General features: G+C 39.9%; 1 protein-coding gene across 4 annotated transcripts in view; it reads left to right on the top strand.

Moving 5' to 3' along the window:
• The window catches only part of Rad54b (RAD54 homolog B), a 140,234-nt gene that overhangs the window by 75,925 nt on the left and 50,361 nt on the right, over positions 1 to 13,948 (top strand). For all 4 annotated transcript variants that reach the window (XM_045144691.1, XM_045144692.1, XM_045144693.1 and 1 more), the window contains exons 4-5: positions 6,129 to 6,323; positions 10,755 to 11,036. In XM_045144691.1, coding sequence (XP_045000626.1) covers positions 6,129 to 6,323; positions 10,755 to 11,036 — 477 coding nt within the window. The remainder of the gene's footprint in view (positions 1 to 6,128; positions 6,324 to 10,754; positions 11,037 to 13,948) is intronic.

Raw genomic sequence — 13,948 nt, 5'->3', positions numbered from 1 at the left:
TACCTTAATGTTTTCAAGGTTCTTTATGTTTGAGCTTTTATCAGTATGTCATGACTCTTTATGGCTGAATAATATTCTGTTGTGTGGATATAGCAAATGCTACCTATTTGACAGTTGGACACTTGGGTTGTTTTTACCTTTGTACTGTTAGGAAGACATGTACAATAAATGTTTGTGTACAAGCTTCTGAATGGATATATGTTTACATTTTCTTGGATATATTCCTAAGAATTGAATTCATGTGTCTTACTATAAAATGGTATAACTGACCATTTTAGTAACTGCCCTCTGCTTTTCAAAGTGGTCATGCCATTTTACCTTCCTAGGAGCATGGTTCCACTTTCTCTTATCACCTCACCATTCTTGTTGATTTTTAACACTTTGCCTATAGCTATTCTAATGGATGTAAAGTAGTATCACATTGGGGGTGTGTATTTTGAGACAGTGTTTTACTTTGTAACCTAAGCACATCTGGAACTTTGCTATCATTCAGTGTTAGCCTCCTGAGTGCTGGGATTACAGGCTTGCAATGACATGACAGGCTATTTTTTTAATAGACAATGATTTTTTTTTCAAAGAAAACTTTTTTTTTTTCTTGTTTTTTCAAGGTAGGATTTCACTCTAGTTCAGGCTGACCTGGAATTCACTATGTAGTCTCAGGGTGGCCTCGAACTCTCTGTGATCCTCCTACATCTGCCTCCCAAGTTCTGGGATTAAAGGCATGCGCCACCATGCCTGGCTAAAAGAAAACTTTTTATTGACAGTCTCTGTACCTATAGACAGTATACCATGATCATAATTCCTTCCCGCTACTCTGCCTCCCCCTTCCCCCACTTCCTGTATCTCCCGTCTACTGAATCCCTGCATTCCAGTTAGTTATAGACAAGGTTTTATTTCATTATATAGTCCAGTCTACCCAGGACTGGCCTTCTGAATGCTAGGGACATATGTATGTACCATCATGTCTGGATTTGTAATTTTTTGGAGCTACTATGAATGAAATTTAACAATTTTCACTTTCTGCTAGGCCTAGTGGTACAGACCTCAGCTGCTCAGTAGGCTGTGTAGGAGGTTTATAAGTTCAAGGCTGATATAGAGTCAGTTCCAGGTCAGCCTCTGTAACTTATTGAGACACAATCTCAGAAGTGAAAAGAAAAAAAAAAAAAAAAAAGCCCACTGTGGTGGCGCACGCCTTTAATCCCAGCACTCTGGTGGCAGAGGTAGGAGGATTGCTGTGAGTTCAAGGCCAGCCTGGGACTACAGAGTAAGTTCCAGGTCATCCTGGGCTAGAGTGAGACCCTACCCCCCCCCCAAAAAAAAAGTAGAAAAAAGGTAAAGAGTATAGCTGAGGGGTAGAATGTTTGCCTAGGACATTAGAGGCCCTACAGTCTGTCCTATCTCTATTGCTAGGGAAAAAAAAAATATTTGCTCGTTGTTTATGATCATTGAATCATTGAATATGATTGATTCTTGTGATGATCCTTATGTTCTGTGACCCAGCTAAATCTATTTTATTAGATCTAGTCACTGGTTTTAGAATGCTAGGTAATTTCTATAGAAGATTAATGTCATATGTAGAGAGGTACAGTTTTTTTTTTTTTTTCAACGTAGGGTTTCACGGTAGCATAGGCTGACTTGGAATTCACTATGTAGTTTCAGGGTGGCCTTGAACTCACAGCGATCCTCCTACCTCTGCCTCCTGAGTGCTGGGATCAAAGGTGTGTGCCACCATGCCCGACTGATAGGTGCAGTTTTATTTTTTCCTTTCTGATCTTTTACTTTTTAAAAAATTAATTTTTATTGATAACTTCCACAATTATAGACAGTAAACCATAGTAATTCCCTCCCCCCATTCCTCTTCATAACTCCACTCCCCATTGTATCTCTTACTCCTCTCAATCAGTCTCTATTTTATTTCATTATTTAATTTAATTAATTAATTAATTATTTTTGTTTATTGAGGTAGGGTCTCACTCTAGCTCAGGCTGACTTAGAATTCACTATGTAGTCTCGGGGTGGCCTAGAACTCACAGCATTCCTCCTAACTCTGCTTCCTGAGCGCTAGGATTAAAGGCGTGCGGCACTACACCCGGCTTTCTCATTTATTTATTTATTTATTTATTTGAGAGCGACAGACATAGAGAGAAAGACAGATAGAGGGAGAGAGAGAGAATGGGCGTGCCAGGGCTTCCAGCCTCTGCAAACGAACTCCAGACGCATGCGCCCCCTTGTGCATCTGGCTAACGTGGGACCTGGGGAACCGAGCCTCGAACCGGGGTCCTTAGGCTTCACAGGCAAACGCTTAACCGCTAAGCCATCTCTCCAGCCCTCTCTTTTATTTTTGATGTCATCATCTTTTCCTCCTATGATCTTGTTTAGGTAGTGTCAGGCACTGCGAAGTCATGGATATTCAGGCCATTTTGTCTCTGGAAGTGTGCATTGTAAGGAGTCCTACTCTTTCTTTGGCTCTTACATTCTTTCAACAACCTCTTTCGCAATGGACCCTGAGCCTTAGAAGGTGTGATAGAGATGTTTTCTTCAGTGCTAAATGTTCCTCTGTCACTTCTTCTCAGCACCATGGCGCCTTCTGAGTCACCCCAAGGTCCCTGCCATCTGAAAAGAGAAGCTTCTCTAACCGAAAGTGAGAGTAGCATTAATGTATGAGTTTGAACATTATGAGAAGTGCTTACTGGGCAGCTTGGTGAGCATAATATGTACATTTAGGCAAACACCAGATGTCACACTCCTAGGGCTCATGACCTCCCCCATCATAGGTTTTTAATATCAGGCATGTATTCCTTCCCTTGGAGTAGGCCTTCAGTCCAATTAGAGAGAAGTTGTTTTCCCCCATAACGACATGCCACTGTTGCACCCATTGGCTCATTTGGCCTGGCTGGCCCAACTTAAGGCTTGTAGTGTCCACTGTAGTTTATCTCCATTGGTGAATTCACTCTCTCCCATGGAGCCACATTCAGGTGTAGTTTTTAATTTTTTCCAGCTTTTCATCAGCTGGTCTATACAAAGGAAGTTTCTAGCTCAGCTCCAGCAGGATTTCTCACTGACCTTGCAGCCCAAGCATGTGGACTCTTCAGCAATAGGATCTTACATCTATTCCTGGTGGTAAACCAGGAGCCTCGGCAACGGCTTGTAATGTTTTGGAGGGCATGAAGGACCTCCCTGGCCAACAACTCACTGGAAGGTATCCCATCCCTGACACTGACAACTTTTTAGTAACAATCTATGGTTTCTGGTTGTACCATTGTCCATATGACTTATGCATAACTTCTTAGATTTTGATTAACCCTCCCCCCACCTTTCCTTTATTCAGTCTTTCCCCCTGACCTCACTTAGGCCTTTCCACCCACAGTAATCTGTTCCTCTACTTACATATACACAATACCATCCTCATAAGGCCTCACCCCCCCCCCCCAATATCTTTCTAGTTTCCTGGCCTCTGCTACTGAATTTTATTCCAACTCACATATAAGTCCAAACATTTGTAGCTAAGATCTTTTAATTTTAAAGTTTCCTTGTCTTACTGCAGTGGCCATGATTATTAGCACAATGTTGAGAGAAGTGGTCATCCCTCTCCTATTCTTTTTTTTTTTTTTCTTTTTCTAGAGGTAGGGTTCTCACTGTAGCCTAGGTTGACCTGGAATTCACTATGTACCCTCAGGCTGGCCTCGAACTCATGGCAGCCCTCTTACCTCAGCCTCCCAAGTGCTGGGATTAAAGGCGTGCACCACCATGACTGGTATTCTCTCATTCTTTGTATTAAGATATTTCCCATTTAAGTAAGTGGTACATTTTTGTTTTTGTTTTTGTTTTTGTTTTTGTTTTTGTTTTTTGGTTTATTGAGGTAGAGTCTCCCTCTAGACCAGGGTAGGATGATCCTCCTACTTTTGCCTCCTGTGTCTGAGATTAAAGGCATGAGTCAACCATTCCAGCAAGTGGTACATTTTAGAAGGTAAAAATTATTATATATTGATATTTTATTGTTTTCTTTTTTGAGGTAAGCTCAATAGACTTGCCTTTTAAAAAATTTTTTTGTTCATTTTTATTTATTTATTTGAGAGCGACAGACAGGGAGAGAAATATATATATATATATAATTTTTTTTTTTTTCCGAGGTAGGGTCTCACTCTAGTCCAAGTTGATGTGAAATTCACTATGTAATCTCAGGGTGGCCTTGAACTCATAGCGATCTGTCTCCTGAGTGCTGGGATTAAAGGCATATGCCATCATGCCTGGCTGAAATTTTCTGAGAAAAGCACAGGCTTTTGTAAAAAAATAATTTACTATTAAATTCTCAGAATCAGTGGTCACTGTGATTACTTTCTAATTAGAATACAGGTATTTTGACTCAGTCTCTTTTGTACTTTGTTGTTTCTAGCACTCTCACTTCTGGATAGGTATCCAAGGAAGTGAAGTCAGTGCTAGGCCTATGGTGCAGGCTTATAACCCCAGCTACTTGGCAGGCTGAGGCAAGAAGATGGACAAGCTCAAGGCCTACCTGGGCTACAGAGTGAGTTCAAAGCTAGACTTCACAATTTGGTGAGATAACGTAAAAATAAAAATAATTGGGTGAGCAAGATGGCTTAGCCGTTAAAGTACTTTCCTTGCCTGCAAAACCTAAGGACCCAGGTTCAATTCTCAAGACCCTACATAATCCAGATGCATATGGCAGCACCTGCATCTGGAGTTTGTTTGCAGTGGCTAGAGGCCCTGGCATGCCCATTCTGTCCCTTGCTCTAATGAATAAAATATCTAAATAAAAATAAGAAATTAAGAAATAAAATGGAAAAGAGGACTTGACATGTAACTCAGTGATAAAGGATTTTAGACCCTAGATTTAATCTCCAGTACCACAAAAAAAAAAAAACAAAAAACAAAAATGAAATCAGTATGTTGAAGAGATATTTGCATTTTCATATTCATTTCAGCATTATTTACAATGACTAAGATAGGGAGCCAGATGTGGTAGCATATGCCTGTTATCCTAGCACTTTAGAGGTAGAGGCAGAGGTGATGATTTATAGGCCAGCCTTGGCTTCATAGCAAGTTCAAGGCTAGCTTAGGCTATGTGCAACCCTGTCTAAACCAAAACAGAACAAAAAGATAGAACCAATTTATGTGTGTATCAACAGATGATTGTGGAAGTAACATGTATTTGATATACATTAAAATTTTCTTCAGACTTAAATAAAATCTTCTCATTTGTGGTACCATGGGTGAACCTGGAGGCATTATGTAAAGTGAAATAGGCCAAACAGACGAACAATTGCTGAATGATTTCACTTATATATGGCATCTAAAAATGTTGAGCTAGAAGCAAAGAATGGTGACTACCAGGAAATGGGGAGGGGTTGGGAGATGGAGGAATATGTTGGTCAAGATACAAAGTTTAGATTATACAATGTAATAAGTATTTTTTGTCAACTAGACATAAATGAACCATGTACAATGAATGCACAATAAAATATAAGTTAAAAAAAGTATCAAAGATTTTTATATTTTAGAAATCTCTGTAATCTTTGTTACCAGTATGTCACTGTTAAATAAATTGGTCAACCAAACATATTTTTTAAAAAAATTTAACTGAGAGAGAGGAGGAGGAGGAAGAGGCAGATAGCGAATGGGTGTGCCAAGCCCCTCAGCTGCTGCAAACAAACTCCATACTCATGTGCCACCATGTGCATCTGGCTTACATAGGTCCTGGAGAATAAAACCTGGGTTCTTTGGCTTTGCAGCCAAGTGCCTTAAACACTAAGCCATCTCTCCAGCCCAATAAAACATAATTTTAGGTATATCCATGTTCTAGACATTGAAATAATAGCCTCAGTTTCTAGGGTTTAAAAAAGTTCAGAATGATTATGTTAGCCCACTTGAACTGAGTTTATATGACATGTGGATAAAAAGACATTTTCATTCATTGTGCTTATGGTAATGTTAGCACCTAGCATTTAGATTTATCAGTTTCTAAAATGCTAATGAACATGATTTTATGTTTTTATATTTCTCCTTAATAATATTCTTCTAGCTATTGATTTTGTTTGAATGACCTTGTTATTTAGATATTATAGTCATATTTAGTAATGTGATTTTTATTTAATCATTTTTTATTCCAGTTCATTCATCCTCTAAAGAAATAACAGAGTCCAAGGCACAAGAAGAGGAACCTGGTAGCCTATTTAAATATTTTAGTGTTGTTTGGTGTAAAGCTTCAAAGAAAAAACATAAAAAGTGGGAAGGTGATGCTATTCTTATTGTAAAAGGAAGATCATTTACATTAAAAGATTTGGAAGGCAAAGACATTGGAAGAGGTATTGTGGTAATACTGATTGTTTATGATTTGGTCTAAAATTAGTATATATCTTTGAATGTACAATTGAAATATGAATTGGGCTTTATAAAGAGATAGATTAGGATGTTCTATAATTGATTCTTTTGCCTCAACTGCATATTATTCATAAAGCTGTTTCATAATAATGAGCTTGACAATCTTATGACATATGTGAGGTCATTGGCACAGATCCTGTACTAAGGTTTCATTTTCTCACAAGTGGTCAGCCAGTCCTATTCACTGACTTTGACATTCTTCTGAGATTAAGTAGTTTGTCTTGGTGTCTTTTCCTTCCCAAATGCCAAGTAATTACAGTTTGGGCTGGAAAGATGGCTTAGCAGTGAAGGTGCTTGCCTGCAAAGCCAAAGAACCGAGGTTTAATTCCCTAGGACCCATGTAAGCCAATGTACATTTACAGTGGCTAGAGGCCTTGGTGTACCCATTCTCTATCTGCCTCTTTCTCTCTCTCTCTCTCTCTCTCTCTCTCTCTAATAAATACATAAATAAAAATAAAATATCTATTAAAAAATTTTAAGACATGCTAATTTTAGAAGTTGAGTTGTACCCAGTTTTAGTACTATTCAAAATTTTGAAAAACAGAACAAGGGCTGGAGAGACGGCTTAGCGGTTAAGCACTTACCTGTGAAGCCTAAGGACCCCGGTTTGAGGCTCGGTTCCCCAGGTCCCATGTTAGCCAGTTGTACAAGGGGGCGCTCGCGTCTGGAGTTCGTTTGCGGAGGCTGGAAGCCCTGGCACGCCCATTCTCTCTCTCTCCCTCTACCTGTCTTTCTCTCTGTGTCTGTCGCTCTCAAATAAATAAAAAATTTAAAAAAAAAATCTATTTGAGAGAGGGGGAGAGAGAGATGGGGGGGGCAGGGAGGAAGAATGGGCACTCCAGGGCTTTCTGCTACTGCAAATGCACTGTACATGCGTGCGTACCTTTCTGCATCTGGCTTTATGTGGGAACTAGGGAATCAAATATGTGCCCAGGCTCACTACGTAGTCTCAGGGTGGCCTTGAGCTCACGGCGCTCCTCCTACCTCTGCCTTCCAAGTGCTTGGATTAAAGGTGTGTGCCACCATGCCTGGCTTACTATTAAATTTTTTTTAATTCACAACTATCATAAGCAATAAACGATGGTAACTACCCCCCCCCCAATTAATTTAACAAGGGATGTAGTCACCTCCCTGAGATCTCTCCTTGGTGCCATTTTATAAATATTTTATTTATTTAATTATTCGAGAGGAGAGAAAGAGAGAGAGGAAGGTAGATAGATAAAGAGAGAGAATGGGCAAACCAGGGCCTCTAGCCACTGCAAATGAACTGTAGAAGCACATGCCACCTTGTGCAGTTGGCTTACATGGGTACTGGGGAATTGAACCTGGGTCCTTTCCTTGCCTTTTTAGGCAAGCACCTTAATCACTAAGCCATCTCTCCATCCCTTCAATGCCATTTTTTTTTTGAGATTTACTTAGATTTATTTTTAGTATTTAGTATTATTAGTATTTAGATTCATCCTACTTCTTATTTTTATTTTTATTTTTATTTTTATTTAGTTATTTATTTGAGAGAGACAGAGGGAGAAAGAGAGGGAGCGAGAGAATGGGCACACCAGGGCTACCAGCCATAGCAAATGACCTCCAGATGCATGTGCCACTTTGTGCATCTGGCTTACGTGGGCCCTGGGTCCTTTGGCTTGTCAGGCAAGTGCAGTAACCACTAAGCCATCTCTCCAGCCCCCTAATTTTTTTTATTTAATTTTTTTCTTTTCACAATTTTTATTAACATTTTTCCATGATTATAAAAAATATCCCATGGAAGTACCCTCCTTCCCCCCCCCCCCCGCACTTTCCCCTCTGAATTTCCATTCTCCATCATATTACCTCCCCATCTCAATCCTTGTACTTACATATATACAATACCAACCTATTAAGTACCTTCCTCCCTTCCTTTCTCTTCCCTTTATATCTCCTTTTTAACTTAATGGCCTCTGCTACTAAGTATTTTCCTTCTCACGCAGAAGCCCAATCATCTGTAGCTAGGATCCACATATAAGGGAGAACATGTGGCTCTTGGCTTTCTGGGCCTGGGTTACCTCACTTAGTATAATCCTTTCCATATCCACCCATTTTTCTGCAAATTTCATAACTTCATTTTTCTTTACCGCTGAGTAGAACTCCATTGTATAAATGTGCCACATCTTCATTATCCACTCATCAGTTGAGGGACATCTAGGCTGGTTCCATTTCCCAGCTATTATAAATTGAGCAGCAATAAACATGGTTGAGCACGTACTTCTAAGGAAATGAGTTGAGTCCTTAGAATATATGCCTAGGAGTGCTACAGCTGGGTCATATGGTAGATCAATGTTTAGCTGTTTTAGGAACCTCCACACTGATTTCCACAATGGCTGGACCAGATTGCATTCCCACCAGCAGTGTAGAAGGGTTCCTCTTTTTCCACATCCCCGCCAACATTTATGATCATTTGTTTTCATGATGGTAGCCATTCTGACAGGAGTGAGATGGAATCTCAATGTAGTTTTAATCTGCATTTCCTTGATGACTAGTGATGTAGAACACTTTTTTAGATGCTTATATGCCATTTTTCTTCCTTTGAGAATGCTCTATTTAGCTCCATAGCCCATTTTTTGATTGGCTTGTTTGCTTCCTTATTGTTTAACTTTTTGAGTTCTTTGTATATTATAGATATTAATCCTCTATCAGATATATAGCTGGCGAAGATTTTTTTCCCATTCTTTAGGTTGCCTCTTTGCTTTTTGCACTGTGTCCTTTGCAGTGCAAAATGTTTGTAATTTCATGAGGTCCCAGTGATTAATCTGTGGTTTTATTGCCTGAGCAATTGGAGTTATATTCAGAAAGTCTTTGCCAAGACTAATATGTTGAAAGTTTTCCCCTACTTTTTCCTCTAGCAGTTTCAGAGTTTCCGGTGTGATGTTAAGGTCTTTAATCCATTTGGACTTAATTCTTGTGCATGGCGAGAGAGAAGAATCTATTTTCATCCTTCTACAGATATATATCCAGTTTTCCCAACACCATTTGCTGAAGAGGCTGTCTTTTCTCCAATGAGTATTTTTGGCATTTTTATTGAATATCAGGTGGCTATAGCTACCTGGACTTACATTCTGTTCCACTGATCTACTTATCTGTTTTTGTGCCAGTACCACGCTGTTTTTGTTACTATGGCTCTGTAGTATAGGTTAAAATCAGGTATGGTGATACCACCAGCCTTATTTTTGTTGTTCAGGATTCAGTGCCATTTTTAAGCAGACTATGCCTGACTTATTCATATTTACATGGCGAAACTTAATAATTCAACCCAACAAACAATGCCATAATATACTCATTTTTGATTAAGGTTGTAGAATTTGGAATATCATTGATATCTAACCACAAGTGTTTGTTAGCTTTTCTGTGTCTCATTCAGGACAGTACAGATCCAGTTGTGATAGTAGTTACATTTCCAGCTCTTTCTACATGGAAATACAGATGCCATGGTGCAGCTCTAGTTTCTTCACAGGAAAAAGAAAGCCCATTAAATCCATCAAACTACTTTCTTGGGCTATTTATTTAATGTAAAGATTACAAAACTTTTTTTAAATAAAAAACAATTTTTTTTTTTTTGTTTCTCAAGGTAGGGTTTCACTGTAGCTCAGGCTGACCTGGAATTCACTGTAGTCTCAGCGTGGCCTTGAACTTGTGGTGATCCTCCTGCATCTGCCTCCAGAGTGCTGGGATTAAAGGCATGCACCCCCATGCCTGTCAACAAAACTATTACAGAGTTCAATAGGCTGTATTTTCAATACAAAAAATATCTTGCTTTCTCTAAAGTATAGCTCATTTTTATAGCTATGTTATTTTTTTCTTGTTTTATTTTATTTTGTATTTTTGGTGCTAAGGCAAACACTCTTTCACTGAACTGAATCCCTAACCACTATTTCTTGTTCTTCTTAGATGATTTTCTTTTTTAAAAAATATTTTATTTTTATTTATTTGAGAGAACAGAGAGAGAAAGAATGGGGTGGGAGGAGAGAGAGAGCCGGGGGCGGGGGGAATGAGAATGGGTGTGCCAGGGCCTCCAGCCACTGCAAACAAACTCCAGATGTATGCACCCCCTTGTGCATCTGGCTAACGTGGGTCCTGGAGAGCTGAGCCTCGAGCTGGGGTCCTTAGGCTTCACAGGCAAGCACTTAACCGCTAAGCCATCTCTCCAGCCCTTAGATGATTTTCTTAATCAAGATGTCAAATTCTGCTTCCATTTCTGTTTAATGAGTTAGTCATACAAGGCTATATTCAAAATACAGTTTTTATTTTGTACCATCATGAGATGGTGACTATGGATTGTGTCATTAAGATATTTTAAAATGTTCAATTTTTTTTCTTTCCCAAAGGCATTGGATATAAATTCAAAGATCTTGACAATATAGAAGAGGGTCAAACACTGATGATTGCTGGAAAAGAAATAGAAATCATGGGTGTGATCTCTCCTGATGACTTCAACAGTGGCAGGTGTTTTCAGTGTGGAATAGGAAGTCCTGCTGCCCCAAATTTTTCTCAGCCTGTCAGGAAGTGCTTTTCCAACCCTTTCAAAAGCGTTTGTCAACCAAATTCAAAGGAAAATAGACTGAATGATCTGCAAAGTTGCAAACCACGCCATGACCCATATGCACCAAGTAAGATTTTAAAAGTAATTCATATATTCTGTTTTTATTGTCCAAAGATTTTGATATGTGAATTTGAAGTTTAAATTTTGTTTAAAAATTTGCAAGTGATTCAGGCTGGCCTGGGTTACATAGTAAGTCAAAGCCAGCCTGAACTAGATAGATGTGGTATGTCCCCAATAGATTCAGTTTTACTAAAGCTTCTTTGATTTCTAGCTGCTTGGATGGAAAAGTCAAGGGTCCAGAGCTATGGTGTGTTTGGGGTTGTGTCTGGAATTACAGTCTAAGGTTTACAGAGTGCTTGAGCTCTGTTCATGTTATTGGAGTATGCTTGCTTATGGTGCTGCTGGTGCTATTTTCTCTCTGTAGACCTGTGAATGGGGGCCAGCCACTTCCTCCAGAGTGGAACTTCTCCTATCTGTAAGCTTCCATAAATCCTATTACTCCCATAAACTGTGCCTGGTTTGGAAGTTAATCTAACCAACCTGAAGCTGACTACTACAACAGCATAACCTGCTTCAAAAATAAAAACAAAATAAAAAAATTCAGTTGATGATTATATTCTTCTGCCATACCATCTGACGTTAAGAATAATATTTTAGTCAAATCAGAATTGACAGATATCAGAGTTTGGTGGGCACATGGCAAGATTTCCAAGTTTTTGTATTCTGGAACAAAGAATTTAGCATGGATACATAGTTATAGAAGAAACAGATCATTTATCAATAAATAGTTGGGCTAGGAACATAACCCAGTGAGTAAAGTACTTGCTTTCTAAGCATGAGGACTTGAATTCAACTGCCATGTATTAGCTGTTTTCTCATTGTGAACAAATGCCTGACCAGAAACAAATTAAGGCAGGGAAAGGGTTTAATTCAGCTTACAGTTCCAGGAGGATGCCTTCCTTGGTGGAAAGGAAGACATGATGGTAGGCGTGTGAAGCCAGCCTGTCATATTGCAGTCAGGAAGCAGAGGATGAACAGGAAGTGGGGTTGAATTTTAACACCTGAAGACCTGCCTCAAGTGATCCATTTCCTCCAGCAAGACTCTACCCTCTGTAGATTCCACAACCTTCCTGAATAGGTCCTTTAGCTGGGGGCCAGCTGTGCAGACATAGAAGCCATTGAGAGGTGGGAGAGAGAACATTTTACATTCAACCCACAACATTCCACATCTGGCCCTTGTAGGTTTGTAGCCACCTCATGATACAGAATGTATTTGGTCCAACTTCAAAGTTCCCCATAGTCTTTACAAATATTATTTATTTGCATATATGTGTGTACATATATGCATGTGTGTTCATTGCCAGGATCTCTTGCCACTAGAAATATGCACCAGACTCCAGCTTTATGTGGGTGGCTGGGGAATTGAACCTGGGTCAGTAGGCTTTGCAACCCAGGCACCTTTAATCATTGAAACATCTACCCAGTGTCCACATAATCTTTAATAATCCCTATATGGTCCAAAAGTTCACAGTCTCTTTTGAGATGCAAGACACTCTATTAATTGAGACTCCCTGTTAAATTAAAAATAAAATATTTCCAACATATAATAGCATAGAGTAAGCATTCCTCATCCAAGAGAAGAATGTAGGCATAGCAAGGGAAGGGAAGGTTGGACCAAAGCAAGACTGAAAAGCATCAGGGCAAACTGCAGCTCTTGTCCAATCTCTGGCACTCGTGATGTAGTGGGCTAGAGCAGAGAAAATGTGTAGGAACTCCATGCAGTATAGTGAGCCATAGGTCACCTTCAGATCAGATATTCTGGAATGCCTGTGCACTTGAGCCAATGGATCTAGCCAGTTTGAGTTGGTGTCAGTCTGAGGGGTTCCAACTTTGCTCTTTGCCAACAGCTTTTTTTTTTTGTATGCTAATTTTACAGCCGCGTGTCTCTTCCCTGCTGGCCTCCGGGTGGCCTGGAACTCCTGGCAATCCTCCTACCTCTGCCTACCAATTGGTGGGATCAAAGGCATCCACTGCCACACTTGGCTTACAAGGGGACAATTTTAAGAAGGAATCCAGAGATGGAACCAGTTAAAAGAAACCTAGTGTGTGTAATCATTGAGCATACATTATACCAACAGTACAGCTGGGCATTGTGGCGGATGCCTTTAACCCCAGCAATTGGGATACAGAGGTAGGAGAATTGCCAGGAGTTCTAGGCCACCCTGAGAATACATAGTGAATTTCAGGTCAGCCTGGGGTAGACTGAGACCCTACCTCAAAAAACCAAACCAAACTAAAACAAAACAAAACAACAACAATAACAACAAAAAACCAAAGGTGCCAGAAGAAAAATAATGTAGAAAAGCAGAACATAAAGAAAGGTTGCAACTGAAGGACTCAGGAACCAGATGGACGCCATGACAGGCCTCAGAGTCCTCAGTAGGCCTAAGTTACAAGTTTCAGCTTAGACAAAGGAAGAAATGGGCAGCTGCCCTGCTCCCTGCCCAGGATACCTGAGACTTGCCAAAGACTTGTCCCTCCTACTTCCCTGCCCCAGCCAATTAAGAGATTTATCCCTCCTACCTTCCCTGTCTCAGTCAATCGAAGTACATACAAATGTTATTTCTGCTTGTTTAGCCAATAGCAGCAGAGGTTGCTTAGTTACCTAGCTCCTGCTCACCAACCTTGCCGCCAAAGTCCTAAGAAATCAACCAATCATGTACCCATTCCCTACTTCTGTCCCACTGATGCTCGGGGCTCTTGTATGGATCCACTGCATTGGTGAAGTCAAGAGACTGAGCTTAAGTCCGAAATAAAGCTCCTTGCCCTTGCATACGTGTTTGGTTCTCCTTGGTGGTCACTAGGGGTGCTGAGAACTGGGCATAACACAACAATTAATAGATTTATAGATAAGACTTTGTAAGGGTTTTTGAAGAAAGACCCTGGACTCAAATAGTATATAAAACAAAGAGCGTTTAT

Source organism: Jaculus jaculus, chromosome 2 (genome assembly GCF_020740685.1).
Source record: "Jaculus jaculus isolate mJacJac1 chromosome 2, mJacJac1.mat.Y.cur, whole genome shotgun sequence".
NCBI lineage: Eukaryota > Metazoa > Chordata > Mammalia > Rodentia > Dipodidae > Jaculus > Jaculus jaculus.
Note: the sequence above shows the minus strand (reverse complement) of the source record. Positions and strands in the feature narration are given on the sequence as shown.